General features: G+C 46.9%; 2 protein-coding genes across 2 annotated transcripts; one reads left to right on the top strand and one right to left on the bottom strand.

Annotated features, from left to right (window-relative positions):
- The first annotated feature begins 11308 nt into the window (after positions 1-11308).
- Positions 11309-14718, top strand: LOC125547105 (putative F-box/LRR-repeat protein 9). Its single transcript, XM_048711114.2, has 3 exons — positions 11309-11734; positions 11989-12338; positions 13751-14718. The coding sequence occupies exons 1-3, from the start codon at positions 11432-11434 to the stop codon at positions 14433-14435; spliced, it is 1338 nt and encodes a 445-aa protein (XP_048567071.1). The 5' UTR covers positions 11309-11431; the 3' UTR covers positions 14436-14718.
- Positions 14719-15251: 533 nt separating this feature from the next.
- LOC147981015 (uncharacterized) lies at positions 15252-15683 on the bottom strand. The gene has a single exon (XM_087515835.1). It carries the CDS (start codon positions 15681-15683, stop codon positions 15252-15254), a length of 432 nt encoding a protein of 143 aa, XP_087371961.1.
- Positions 15684-15865: the final 182 nt, after the last annotated feature.

Raw genomic sequence — 15865 nt, 5'->3', positions numbered from 1 at the left:
GGGATTCTTTTTTTCTTGTCAGTTCTTATGTGTGTGATTGGGCTGTGAGGCCTAGTAAAGGTCCCTGTCTGGGCTGGTTTCTCGGGTGGTTCTACCAAGGTCTCTCACACAATTTTTGTCATATACCTCTGGAACAGTGTTGAAATCACACGCCACTAAGCAGTTTTTAAACCAAATGGTTTATCATAGTGTGCTAGCCACTCCTTCATTTCGTATAGCGATAATGCTTTCTCTTTCTTAGCGCTCCACCCCAATTGTTCGCTCGATGGAAGCCTCCAGGGAAACGATGGCCGGTCATTCCTCATCGTTGTTCCCCACCTGTGCGTCGCCGCCTCCGCTTCCTTCGCCACCTTGCCCTCGGGCAAACGCCGATATCTCAGGTGTTACCATACTCGGGGTGCTCCCTATGCTCCAAGTTTAAAACATCAATTTTAAATGTCTCAAAAATTTTGAAAAAAATTTGTGAATGTTCAAAAGGATTATGACTACACCCCCTAAAAATTTCAGGTCCAAACTTGAAATGTACATTGAGAAACAAAAAAGACAAATTCAGATATGAATAGTGTCAAATGTTGCTTTTGTCTTTTATGACACTATTCATGCTAGATTTCATATTTTTGTTTCTCAATGTGCATTTAGAATTTGGACTTGAAATTTTTAGGAGTTATAGTCACATTCCTTGTAATCATGCATATTTTTTCCACAATTTTTTAAAATATTTTAAATTTATTTATTTGAAGTTGGAGCTGTTGGAAATATGCCCTAGAGGCAATAATAAAAGGATTATTATTATATTTCCTTGTTCATGATAATTGTCTTTTATTCATGCTATAATTGTGTTATCCGGAAATCGTAATACATGTGTGAATACATAGACACCAACATGTCCCTAGTAAGCCTCTAGTTGACTAGCTCGTTGATCAACAGATAGTCATGGTTTCCTGACTATGGACATTAGATGTCATTGATAACGAGATCACATCATTAGGAGAATGATGTGATGTACAAGACCCAATCCTAAACATAGCACAAGATCTTATAGTTCATTTGCTAGAGTTTTTCCAATGTCAAGTATCTTTTCCTTAGACCATGAGATCGTGTAACTCCCGGATACCGTAGGAGTGCTTTGGGTGTACCAAACGTCACAATGTAACTGGGTGACTATAAAGGTATATTACGGGTATCTCCGAAAGTGTCTGTTGGGTTGACACGGATCAAGACTGGGATTTGTCACTCCGTATGACGGAGAGGTATCTCTGGGCCCACTCGGTAATGCATCATCATAATGAGCTCAAAGTGACCAAGTGTCTGGTCACGGGATCATGCATTACGGTACGAGTAAAGTGACTTGCCGGTAACGAGATTGAACGAGGTATTGGGATACCGACGATCGAATCTCGGGCAAGTAACGTACCGATTGACAAAGGGAATTGTATACGGTGTTGCTTGAATCCTCGACATCGTGGTTTATCCGACGAGATCATCGAGGAGCATGTGGGAGCCAACATGGGTATCCAGATCCCGCTGTTGGTTATTGACCGGAGAGCCATCTCGGTCATGTCTACATATCTCCTGAACCCGTAGGGTCTACACACTTAAGGTTCGGTGACGCTAGGGTTGTAGAGATATGAATATGTAGTAATCCGAAAGTTGTTCGGAGTCCCGGATGAGATCCCGGACGTCACGAGGAGTTCCGGAATGGTCCGGAGGTGAAGAATTATATATGGGAAGTGCAGTTTCGGCCATCGGGAGAGTTTCGGGGGTCACCGGTATTGTACCGGGACCACCAGATGGGTCCCGGGGGTCCACCCGGTGGGACCACCCATCCCGGAGGGCCCCATGGGCTGAAGTGGGGAGGGGAACCAGCCCATAGTGGGCTGGTGCGCCCTCTTGGCCCACCCCATGCGCCTAGGGTTGGAAACCCTAGGGTGGGGGGCGCCCCACTTGCCTTGGGGGCCACTCCACCCTTGGCCGCCGCCCCCCTAGGAGATCCCATCTCCTAGGGCCGGTGCCCCCCTTGGGAGCCTATATAAGGGGGGGGGGAGGGGCAGCCGCACCCTTGACTCTTGGCGCCTCCCTCTCCCCTGCTACACCTCTCCCTCTCGCAGAAGAACGGCGAAGCCCTGCTGCGGTGACTGCTGCATCCACCACCACGCCGTCGTGCTGCTGGATCTTCATCAACCTCTCCTCCCCCCTTGCTGGATCAAGAAGGAGGAGACGTCACGCTGACCGTACGTGTGTTAAACACGGAGGTGCCGTCCGTTCGGCGTTAGGATCTCCGGTGATTTGGATCACGTCGAGTACGACTTCCTCATCCCCGTTCTTTGAACGCTTCCGCGCGTGATCTATAAAGGTATGTAGATGCAATCCGATCACTCGTTGCTAGATGAACTCATAGATGGATCTTGGTGAAACCGTAGGAAAATTTTTGTTTTCTGCAATGTTCCCCAACAGTGGCATCATGAGCTAGGTCTATGCGTAGTTCCTTTTGCATGAGTAGAACACAATTTGTTGTGGGCGTAGATGTTGTCAACTTTCTTGCCGCTACTAGTCTTATTTTGCTTCAGCAGTATTGTGGGATGAAGCGGCCCGGACCAACCTTACACGTACGCTTACGTGAGACCGGTTCCACCGACTGACATGCACTAGTTGCATAAGGTGGCTGGCGGGTGTCTGTCTCTCCCATTTTAGTTGGAGCGGATTCGATGAAAAGGGTCCTTGTGAAGGGTAAATAGAAGTTGACAAATCACGTTGTGGCTTTCACATAGGTAAGAAAACGTTCTTGCTAGAACCCTATTGCAGCCACGTAAAACTTGCAACAACAATTAGAGGACGTCTAACTTGTTTTTGCAGCAAGTGTTTTGTGATGTGATATGGCCAAAGTTGTGATGAATGATGAATGATATATATATGTGATGTATGAGATGTTCATGCTATTGTAATAGGAATCACGACTTGCATGTCGATGAGTATGACAACCGGCAGGAGCCATAGGAGTTGTCTTTATTTTTTGTATGACCTGCGTGTCATTAAGAAACGCCATGTAAATTACTTTACTTTATTGCTAAACGTGTTAGCCATAGTAGTAGAAGTAATAGTTGGCGAGCAACTTCATGGAGACACGATGATGGAGATCATGATGATGGAGATCATGGTGTCATGTCGGTGACAAGATGATCATGAAGCCCCAAGATGGAGATCAAAGGAGCTATGTGATATTGGCCATATCATGTCACTATTATTATTTGATTGCATGTGATGTTTATCATGTTTTTGCATCTTGTTTACTTAGAACGACGGTAGTAAATAAGATGATCCCTCATAATAATTTCAAGAAAGTGTTCCCCCTAACTGTGCGCCGTTGCGACACTTCGTTGTTTCGAAGCACCACATGATGATCGGGTGTGATAGATTCCAACGTTCACATACAACGGGTGTAAGACAGATTTACACATGCAAATACTTAGGTTGACTTGACGAGCCTAGCATGTACAGACATGGCCTAGGAACACAGAAGACCGAAAGGTCGAGCATGAGTCGTATAGAAGATACGATCAACATGAAGATGTTCACCGATGTTGACTAGTCTGTCTCACGTGATGATCGGACATGGCCTAGTTAACTCGGATCATGTTATACTTAGATGACTGGAGGGATGTCTATCTGAGTGGGAGTTCATTAAATAGATGAACTTAATTATTATGAACTTAGTCTAAAATATTTACAATATGTCTTGTAGATCAAATGGCCCACGTTGTCCTCAACTTCAACGCGTTCCTAGAGAAAACCAAGCTGAAAGACGATGGCAGCAACTATACGGAATGGGTCCGGAACCTGAGGATCATCCTCATAGCCGCCAAGAAAGATTATGTCCTAGAAGCACCGCTAGGTGACGCACCCGTCCCACAGAACCAAGACGTTATGTACGCTTGGCAGACACGTGCTGATGATTACTCCCTTGTTCAGTGCGGCATGCTTTACAGTTTAGAACCAGGGCTCCAAAAGCGTTTTGAGAGACACGGAGCATATGAGATGTTCGAAGAGCTGAAAATGGTTTTTCAAGCTCATGCCCGGGTCGAGAGATATGAAGTCTCCGACAAGTTCTTCAGCTGTAAGATGGAGGAAAATAGTTCTGTCAGCGAGCACATACTCAAAATGTCTGGGTTGCATAACCGCTTGACTCAGCTGGGAGTTAATCTCCCGGATGACGCGGTCATTGACAGAATCCTTCAGTCGCTTCCACCGAGCTACAAGAGCTTTGTGATGAACTTCAATATGCAGGGGATGGAAAAGACCATTCCTGAAGTATTTGCAATGCTGAAATCAGCAGAGGTAGAAGTCAAAAAGGAACATCAAGTGTTGATGGTGAATAAAACCACTAAGTTCAAGAAAGGCAAGGGGAAGAAGAACTTCAAGAAGGACGGCAAGGGAGTTGCCGCGCCCGGCAAGCAAGCTGCCGGGAAGAAGCCAAAGAATGGACCCAAGCCCGAGACTGAGTGCTTTTATTGCAAGGAGAATGGTCACTGGAAGCGGAACTGCCCCAAATACTTAGCGGACAAGAAGGCCGGCAAAACGAAAGGTATATGTGATATACATGTAATTGATGTGTACCTTACCAGTACTCGTAGTAGCTCCTGGGTATTTGATACCGGTGCAGTTGCTCACATTTGTAACTCAAAGCAGGAGCTGCAGAATAAGCGGAGACTGGCGAAGGACGAGGTGACGATGCGCGTCGGGAATGGTTCCAAGGTCGATGTGATCGCCGTCGGCACGCTACCTCTACATTTACCTACGGGATTAGTTTTGAACCTCAATAATTGTTATTTAGTGCCAAGTTTGAGCATGAACATTGTATCAGGATCTCGTTTAATACGAGATGGCTACTCATTTAAATCCGAGAATAATGGTTGTTCTATTTATATGAGAGATATGTTTTATGGTCATGCTCCGATGGTGAATGGTTTATTCTTAATGAATCTCGAGCGTAATGCTACACATATTCATAGTGTGAGTACCAAAAGATGTAAGGTTGATAATGATAGTCCCACATACTTGTGGCATTGCCGCCTTGGTCACATAGGTGTCAAACGCATGAAGAAGCTCCATGCAGATGGACTTTTAGAGTCTCTTGATTACGAATAATTTGACACGTGCGAACCATGCCTCATGGGTAAAATGACCAAGACTCCGTTCTCAGGAACAATGGAGCGAGCAACCAACTTATTGGAAATCATACATACTGATGTGTGCGGTCCAATGAGTGTTGAGGCTCGCGGTGGTTATCGTTATGTTCTCACCCTCACTGATGACTTGAGTAGATATGGGTATGTCTACTTAATGAAACACAAGTCTGAGACCTTTGAAAGGTTCAAGGAATTTCAGAGTGAGGTTGAGAATCAACGTGACAGGGAAATCAAGTTCTTGCGATCAGATCGTGGGGGAGAATACTTGAGTCACGAATTTGGCACACACTTAAGAAAATGTGGAATAGTTTCACAACTCACGCCGCCTGGAACACCTCAGCGTAATGGTGTGTCCGAACGTCGTAATCGCACTCTATTAGATATGGTGCGATCTATGATGTCTCTTACCGATTTACCGCTATCATTTTGGGGCTATGCTTTAGAGACTGCCGCATTCACTTTAAATAGGGCTCCGTCGAAATCCGTTGAGACGACACCGTATGAATTATGATTTGGGAAGAAGCCTAAGCTGTCGTTTCTAAAAGTTTGGGGATGCGCTGCTTATGTCAAGAAACTTCAACATGAAAAGCTCGAACCCAACTCGGAAAAATGCGTCTTCATAGGATACCCTAAAGAAACTATTGGGTATACCTTCTACCTCAGATTTGAAGGCAAGATCTTTTTTGCCAAGAATGGATCCTTTCTAGAGAAGGAGTTTCTCTCAAAAGAAGTAAGTGGGAGGAAAGTAGAACTTGATGAAGTATTACCTCTTGAATCGGAAAATGGCGCAACTCAAGAAAATGTTCCTGAGGTGCCTGTACCGACTAGAGAGGAAGTTAATGATGATGATCATGAAACTTCAGATCAAGTTTCTACTGAACTTCATAGGTCCACAAGGACACGTTCCGCACCAGAGTGGTACGGCAACCCTGTCTTGGAAATCATGTTGTTAGACAACGGTGAACCTTCGAACTATGAAGAAGCGATGGCGAGCCCAGATTCCAACAAATGGCTTGAAGCCATGCAATCCGAGATAGGATCCATGTATGAAAACAAAGTATGGACTTTGACAGACTTGCCCGATGATCGGCGAGCGATAGAAAACAAATGGATCTTTAAGAAGAAGACGGACGTGGATGGTAATGTTACCATCTATAAAGCTTGACTTGTCGCTAAGGGTTATCGGCAAGTTCAAGGGGTTGACTATGATGAGACTTTCTCTCCCGTAGCGAAGCTGAAGTCCGTCCGAATTATGTTAGCAATTGCCGCATACTATGATTATGAGATATGGCAAATGGACGTGAAAACGGCATTCCTTAATGGTTTCCTTAAGGAAGAATTGTATATGATGCAGCCGGAAGGTTTTGTCGATCCTAAGAATGCTGACAAGGTGTGCAAGCTCCAACGCTCGATTTATGGGCTGGTGCAAGCATCTCGGAGTTGGAACATTCGCTTTGATGAGATGATCAAAGCGTTTGGGTTTATGCAGACTTATGGAGAAGCCTGCGTTTACAAGAAAGTGAGTGGGAGCTCTGTAGCATTTCTCATATTATATGTAGATGACATACTTTTGATGGGAAATGATATAGAGCTTTTGGACAGCATTAAGGCCTACTTGAATAAGAGTTTTTCAATGAAGGACCTTGGAGAAGCTGCTTATATATTAGGCATCAAGATCTATAGAGATAGATCAAGACGCCTCATAGGTCCTTCACAAAGCACATACCTTGATAAGATATTGAAGAAGTTCAATATGGATCAGTCTAAGAAGGGGTTCTTGCCTGTGTTGCAAGGTGTGAAATTGAGCTCAGCTCAATGTCCGACCACAGCAGAAGATATAGAAGAGATGAGTGTCATCCCCTATGCCTCAGCCATAGGTTTTATTATGTATGCCATGCTGTGTACCAGACCTGATGTAAACCTTGTCGTAAGTTTGGTAGGTAGGTACCAAAGTAATCCCGGCAAGGAACACTGGACAGCGGTCAAGAATATCCTGAAGTACCTGAAAAGGATTAAGGAAATGTTTCTCGTTTATGGAGGTGACGAAGAGCTCATCGTAAAGGGTTACGTTGACGCTAGCTTCGACACAGATCTGGATGACTCTAAGTCACAAACCGGATACATGTATATTTTGAATGGTGGGGCAGTAAGCTGGTGCAGTTGCAAGCAGAGCGTCGTGGCGGGATCTACATGTGAAGCGGAGTACATGGCAGCCTCGGAGGCAGCGCATGAAGCAATTTGGGTGAAGTAGTTCATCACCGACCTAGGAGTCATACCCAATGCGTCGGGGCCGATCAAACTCTTCTGTGACAACACTGGGGCTATTGCACTTGCCAAGGAGCCCAGGTTTCACAAGAAGACCAGGCACATCAAGCGTCGCTTCAACTCCATTCATGAAAATGTTCAAGATGGAGACATAGATATTTGTAAAGTACATACGGACCTGAATGTAGCAGATCCGTTGACTAAACCTCTCCCTAGAGCAAAACATGATCAACACCAGAATTCCATGGGTGTTAGATTCATCATAATGTAACTAGATTATTGACTCTAGTGCAAGTGGAAGACTGTTGGAAATATGCCCTAGAGGCAATAATAAAAGGATTATTATTATATTTCCTTGTTCATGATAATTGTCTTTTATTCATGCTATAATTGTGTTATCCGGAAATCGTAATACATGTGTGAATACATAGACACCAACATGTCCCTAGTAAGCCTCTAGTTGACTAGCTCGTAGATCAACAGATAGTCATGGTTTCCTGACTATGGACATTGGATGTCATTGATAACGAGATCACATCATTAGGAGAATGATGTGATGGACATGACCCAATCCTAAACATAGCACAAGATCGTATAGTTCATTTGCTAGAGTTTTTCCAATGTCAAGTATCTTTTCCTTAGACCATGAGATCGTGTAACTCCCGGATACCGTAGGAGTGCTTTGGGTGTACCAAACGTCACAACGTAACTGGGTGACTATAAAGGTATACTACGGGTATCTCCGAAAGTGTCTGTTGGGTTGACACGGATCAAGACTGGGATTTGTCACTCCGTATGACGGAGAGGTATCTCTGGGCCCACTCGGTAATGCATCATCATAATGAGCTCAAAGTGACCAAGTGTCTGGTCACGGCATCATGCATTACGGTACGAGTAAAGTGACTTGCCGGTAACGAGATTGAACGAGGTATTGGGATACCGACGATCGAATCTCGGGCAAGTAACATACCGATTGACAAAGGGAATTGTATACGGGGTTGCTTGAATCCTCGACATCGTGGTTCATCCGATGAGATCATCGAGGAGCATGTGGGAGCCAACATGGGTATCCAGATCCCGCTGTTGGTTATTGACCGGAGAGCCATCTCGGTCATGTCTACATGTCTCCTGAACCCGTAGGGTCTACACACTTAAGGTTCGGTGACGCTAGGGTTGTAGAGATATGAATATGCAGTGACCCGAAGTTGTTCGGAGTCCCAGATGAGATCCCGGATGTCACGAGGAGTTCCGGAATGGTCCGGAGGTGAAGAATTATATATAGGAAGTGCAGTTTCGGCCATCAGGAGAGTTTCGGGGGTCACCGGTATTGTACCGGGACCACCGGATGGGTCCCGGGGGTCCACCGGGTGGGACCACCCATCCCGGAGGGCCCCATGGGCTGAAGTGGGGAGGGGAACCAGCCCATAGTGGGCTGGTGCACCCCCTTGGCCCACCCCCTGCGCCTAGGGTTGGAAACCCTAGGGTGGGGGGGCCAACTTGCCTTGGGGGCCACTCCACCCTTGGCCGCCGCCCTCCCCTAAGAGATCCCATCTCCTAGGGCCGGCGCCCCCCTTGTGAGCCTATATAAAGGGGGGGAGGGGCAGCCGCACCCTTGACTCTTGGCGCCTCCCTCTCCCCTGCTACACCTCTCCCTCTCGCAGAAGAACAGCGAAGCCCTGCTGCGGTGACTGCTGCATCCACCACCACGCCGTCGTGCTGCTGGATCTTCATCAACCTCTCCTCCCCCCTTGCTGGATCAAGAAGGAGGAGACGTCACGCTGACCGTACGTGTGTTGAACACGGAGGTGCCGTCCGTTCGGCGCTAGGATCTCCGGTGATTTGGATCACGTCGAGTACGACTTCCTCATCCCCGTTCTTTGAACGCTTCCGCGCGTGATCTACAAAGGCATGTAGTTCCGATCACTCGTTGCTAGATAAACTCATAGATGGATCTTGGTGAAACCGTAGGAAAATTTTTGTTTTCTGCAACGTTCCCCAATAGGAGCATGGGGAGCACCCCTTGGGAGTACTAGATATTTCCCCTCTCCTTCCAAATGTACGTTCGTTTTCTCGTTCGAAGGGACAAAGAAAGTACAGTAGCATTTTGTGTGTTTTCTTTCTTTTTTTTCTGTCTTTTTTAAGGGATTCTTTTTTTCTTGTCAGTTCTTATGTGTGTGATTGGGCTGTGAGGCCTAGTAAAGGGCCCTGTCTGGGCTGGTTTCTCGGGTGGTTCTACCAAGGTCTCTCACACAATTTTTGTCATATACCTCTGGAACAGTGTTGAAATCACACGCCACTAAGCAGTTTTGTTAAACCAAATGGTTTATCATAGTGTGCTAGCCACTCCTTCATTTCGTATAGCGATAACGCTTTCTCTTTCTTAGCGCTCCACCCCAATTGTTCGCTCGATGGAAGCCTCCAGGGAAACGATGGCTGGTCATTCCTCATCGTTGTTCGCCACCTGTGCGTCGCCGCCTCCGCTTCCTTCGCCACCTTGCCCTCGGGCAAACGCCGATATCTCAGGTGTTACCATACTCGGGGTGCTCCCGATGCTACAAGTTTAAAACATCAATTTTAAATGTCTCAAAAATTTTGAAAAAAAATTGTGAATGTTCAAAAGGATTATGCCACACCCCCTAAAAATTTCAGGTCCAAACTTGAAATGTACATTGAGAAACAAAAAAGACAAATTCAGATATGAATAGCGTCAAATGTTGCTTTTGTCTTTTATGAAACTATTCATGCTGGATTTCACATTTTTGTTTCTCAATGTGCATTTAGAATTTGGACTTGAAATTTTTAGGAGTTATAGTCACATTCCTTGTAATCATGCATATTTTTTCCACAATTTTTTAAAACATTTAAAATTGATTTATTTGAAGTTGGAGCATGGGGAGCACCTCTTGGGAGTACTAGATATTTCCCCTCTCCTTCCAAATGTACGCTCGTTTTCTCGTTCGAAGGGACAAAGAAAGTACAGTAGCATTTTGTGTGTTTTCTTTCTTTTTTTCCTGTCTTTTTTAAGGGATTCTTTTTTCCTGTCAGTTCTTATGTGTGTGATTTGGCTGTGAGGCCTAGTAAAGGGCCCTGTCTGGACTGGTTTCTCGGGTGGTTCTACCAAGGTCTCTGACACAATTTTTGTCATATACCTCTGGAACAGTGTTGAAATCACACGCCACTAAGTAGTTTTTTAAACCAAATGGTTTATCATAGTGTGCTAGCCACTGCTTCATTTTGTATAGCGATAACGCTTTCTCTTTCTTAGCGCTCCATCCCAATTGTTCGCTCGATGAAAGTCTCCAGAGAAACTATGGTTGGTCATTCCTCATCGTTGTTCGCCACCTGTGCGTCGCCGCCTCCGCTTCCTTCGCCACCTTGCCGTCGGGCAAACGCCGATATCTCAGGTGTTACCATACTCGGGGTGCTCCCTATGCTCCAAGTTTGAAACATCAATTTTAAATGTCTCAAAAATTTTGAAAAAAAATTGTGAATGTTCAAAAGGATTATGACTACACCCCCTAAAAATTTCAGGTCCAAACTTGAATGTACATTGAGAAACAAAAAAGACAAATTCAGATATGAATAGTGTCAAATGTTGCTTTTGTCTATTATGACACTATTCATGCTAGATTTCACATTTTTGTTTCTCAATGTGCATTTAAAATTTGGACTTGAAATTTTTAGGAGTTATAGTCACATTCCTTGTAATCATGCATATTTTTTCCACAATTTTTTAAAACATTTTAAATTGAGTTATTTGAAGTTGGAGCATGGGGAGCACCCCTTGGGAGTACTAGATATTTCCACTCTCCTTCCAAATGTACGCTCGTTTTCTCGTTCGAAGGGACCAAAGGGTTCTGGGGATTTTTTTTTCTTTTTTGAGAAAAGGGTTCGGGGTTTGGCTTTGGTGGGGGCGAGACGGTGGGTTCCCCGATCTGATTGATTAGTGTTTCGGTTTGGCTGGCGCGGCCGCGCGGGACCGCATGGCCGACCCATCGGCGAGCCCCTCCGGCGACGGCGGGAGCCGCGTTAGCGGCAGCCCCACGGCCGGCGGCATCGGGGAGGAGCGGGACGTGTTTCTGCCCGTCGCCGATATCAGCCGCTCTTGGATCTCTGCTTGGCTTGAACGGCCTTTGTTTTTGGCGGGTGACGCGTCGGTGCTTTGCATGGAGAGCGGCGAGAGCGACAGATGCAAGAGGGCGAGGCGGGAGGCCACGGCCGGCAACGACCTGCTGCCCGAGATGGCGAAGCAGGGGTTTCAGGCCCACCCGCACAAGAACAGATCGGTGCGTATACTAGTTTGATGGATGTTTGGGTAAATCGTACGTAATTCGGTGGATTCTGAGGTGGTAAGGGGGGAATGGATTGATTTGCTAACTTGGTCTGATTGGCTTATCATCGATTGCAAAGCTTAAATAACCACTCCTGCATCGCATAAACCTTCGTCTGTCTTTTGTTAAAGCTTTCTCATCGTGCAAATTTCAAGCTCTTGCTGAATTTGGGCATCCTTGTTATCCCCATGATGCACCTCATTTCTTAGGAGCTCCCTTGCACAATGGAGGTGGTGGAGCCAAACCCCTTGCCCGTGTCCGATGTCAGGGATTGGTCTGAGCTCCCACTCGATGCGCTTTCTGCAATCTTCATGAAGCTTGGGACCATTGAGATTCTGATGCACGCGGAACTTGTGTGTCGCTCATGGCGCATAACAGCCAAGTCCCCCGAGTTGTGGCGTTTCGTGGACATGACGCGCCACAAGGTGGTTTTCTCAAAGGCAGAAAATGTCTTGTGTGAAATGGCAAAGGTGGCTATAGATCGCTCCGAGGGACGGATGGAATCGTTCTGGGCTCAGAAGTTTGTCACTAGCGAACTCCTGAATTACATTGCAAGCAGGTATTGTTCTTTGCATTCTTGAATTTCAGCACTTGGTCTCTTGCTCTGTATGTGTCAAACTTAGCAGCTTTTCAGCACTGACACACTCTTTGCGGTATTTACCTCCACCTAACAGATTAATAAGTTGGTCGCAAGATGTGAATTTAATTTAGGAAATAAACTGATATCAAATCAGGTCAATGCATTTTATGCTTTTTATGATGTATTATTGTGACACATGTCTAATTGTGTTATCTTCAAGGTGTTCAAAGGACACTCCAATTGCATTAGCTCAGTGGTTTGCAAACTAAAAGAAAATTGCACATCTATACGGTTATATTTGTCTCTACAATTAGGCAGACATATTTAGGACAGGTCAGTTAGAGCCAAAATAGTTGGCTTGAGATACTGAGACTGGTAGGTCATCTCCAACGCTAATCCGCAAGTTGCCCGCAAATGTCCGGACAAGATGGTCCGGACACTTTCAGGCCTCCAGCGCCACTCACCAAATTGGGCTTGTCCGGACGTCTGAAATCCCTACAGCAGCCACAAATCGGGGGCCTTCTGGGGGTGTCCGGACGTGGGCGTTCGACAACCTGAATACACCCTAAAACCACTCCTCTAGAACCCTCAGCACTGATGCCGCTCTCAGCGGCTCGTGGCCTACCCGCATTCACGCCAACACGCCGCCCGAGAAGCCTTTCTCCCGCTCTTAAAACCGATCGGCCTTTCCCCAAACCCTATCCTCTCACCCACTCCTCTTCCCCTCCCAAAGCCGTGCATACCACACCTCCATCACTGGCCGCCGGGCATGAAAACCAAGGAGAAGGAGCGCAGCCGGGCATGGTGGCCGTCGACGGCTACCGCTCGGACCAGCCTCCGGCACTCCAGGACTCTGGATCCGGGGGGAGCTTCAGATCCAATTCACGACGTCACCCCCTTTTGCCAGTCCGTCTTCGTTGACCGCTGCATCCACCATGAAGGAGAAGCTGGTCGACGACATTGATGGGGCAAAGATCGACACGGAGGACTCCGAGGAGGAGAAGACGCTGCTGCCCGCCCTAGCGGTGGCGACGGACACCGAGTTACAGCAGAACATGCAGATCGTGCAGCACCGCTGTACATTTGGGGGCGTCCGTTTGATGAATAGTGTTGGAGATGCCCATTGCCTTATTAGATATTTACGGTACATTGTTATGTGATATTTTAGGACAGGTCGTTTATTGCCAAATTAGATATTTACGTTCCAGCAGCACATGGGACAGGTCGTTTATTTGATATTTATCATATGGTACATGTGTCCAACCACTTTGCTTTAAAGAGAAAATACATTTACTGTTTAAACTTGTAATACAGTCTTATCGTACTTGTCTGATTTTGCTCTGTTCATGTGATATCCTGTCTATTTTTATACTTCTCTGTTCTCTCTGCAGATGCAACTCATTGAAGAGCATTCGGCTCATTGCCTCCCAATACTTTTGGGACGACGGAGTAACTAAGCTTGCGGCTAGATGTCCAATGCTAGAAGAGATAGAGTACTCTGGTCAGAAGCTGTCGTGGCCATTTTTCAAGCGGATCGGTGCTGCTCGCCCAGAGCTGAAACGTTTAAGAGTCCGTTTGCCTTGGGTCGACGAGGAGGAAGAGGAGGAGCTTTATGAGGCCTGGGAGGCGAGACAGAACGAGGAGGCCTTCGCCATAGCAGAGAGCTTGCAGGAGTTGCAGCTCCTTCAGATGGCAGGCTACGGCCTGACTGAAAAGGGGGTGTACGCCATTCTTGAAGGCTGCCCCCACCTCGAATTCCTCGACCTTAGAGAATGCGACAACCTTGAAGTTGACGATGAATTCCGAGCTCGCTGTGCCAATATCAGGCATGCCCGGCTGCCAGGAGTGGTGGGGTCTCCGCCTCACGCTCAGTGCCCAGATCTCCATACCATCGAGGAGAACGAAGGTGAAGTGATAGAGCAATCTGATCTCTATGCTTGCTCTCCGCACAACGAGGCAGCGATGGACAGCGATGGCTGCGACCAGTGCTATTGTCATGGCTGCGGCGAGTACTATTGCGAATACTACTGCGATTGCTACTGCGAGTACTCCCTGCTCCCCTGGGATGACTACTGAGATGACACACCTCTCTTGCGCAACGTGACCTACTCCAAGGATGATCCCAGATACTACTGGGAGCTGTGACAGATGCAACTAGGTAGCTGTGCCATGTTCGGTAGTCCAAGTCACTGTCTTGGGGTTTTAGATCTTGAAGAGTTTGTGTGTATCCCTGCAGGAGGGCTTCTGATGTGCAAACAAGCCAATGGTGCTTTTGAACTATCTGCCTACAGTGTGTGTTTTGATAGTTGCAACCGTCTAGTAGTACTCCTACGAGTACTAGGTATCATCCATTAACTATGATGCGCATGCTAATGTTAGTTTGCTAGTACTCAGCTGTATTCTCAAGCTATCTCCGCGAACCTTTTCCCAAACTTATTATTTTCTAAAGCGCATATCTTGTACTCCCTTGGTGTAGTGTCAGAAACACTCTTATATTATGGGATGGAGGAAGTAGAACTTACTTTGTATATTTATCTTCCTCAATTATTTGACCTATGTGACGACCGAAGCTGGAGAGGCCCAGATCGGCCGCACAGGGAAGGGAAATTGGGGTGAGGAAAGGGGGTCGGAGGTGAGGTAGGAGAAGGGTAGTGAGAGGCAGAGAAAGGGGATGAGTGCAGATTAGACTTTTCTCATTTCATACCCTCGACAGAAGAAGGAGGTCGATTAAGTACACCCGTTTACACTGCCCTCAGGCACGCACGCCCACTCACTCACTGTCACCCGTGGCCCACTGGCAGTACAACACCCTTTCTCTACTCTCACCCACACAAGTCCATCGATACAGCAGTATCAGGTGTGACAGTTGCCTCCCCTTGAGCGGAAGCGTCTTCATCCCAGCACAGGGCCTTGGGGTAGCGATGCTTCAAGACGGAGTAATCTTCCCAGGTTGCCATGTCCGCCGAGAGAGATGACCATTGTACCTTCACTTGCACTATTGCATTCTGCCCTTTTCTTGACCATGCGACGGTCGAGGATGGTGATCGGTTGGAGGGACGCCGCTGTGAGGTCTGGTGCCCGCGGAAGCTCGGAGAACACTGGAGTGTAGTCTGGAGTATAGGGCTTGAGCTGTGATACATGGAACACTGGATGAATGAGGCTGTCCTCCGGCAGTTGTAGCTTGTACGCCAGCTTTCCAATGCGCTGGAGAATCGTGAATGGCCCGAAGAACTTGTAGGCTAACTTGGGGCATGGGCGGCTTGCCACCGATGACTGTGTGTATGGCTGGAGCTTGAGCAGAACAGAATCACCTGCTTCGAACATGCACTCGGTTCAATTTTTGTCCGCCTTTTGTTTGCATCTATTCTCAGCGCGTGCTAGTTGATCACGCGGCCATCCATTATGCTTTGCCCAGTCTAGCTCTGTGCTTGCATCTGGTGGCAGGTTGTCAGCAAATGTTGGAAGGCCCCACAGGTTTCATTCCTTGCCGTAGAGTGCCTGGAACG

The sequence above is a fragment of the Triticum urartu genome, chromosome 3A (assembly GCF_056163025.1).
Source record: "Triticum urartu cultivar PI428250 chromosome 3A, HENAU_Tu73, whole genome shotgun sequence".
NCBI lineage: Eukaryota > Viridiplantae > Streptophyta > Magnoliopsida > Poales > Poaceae > Triticum > Triticum urartu.
This window is presented reverse-complemented; position numbering and strand designations above follow the sequence as displayed.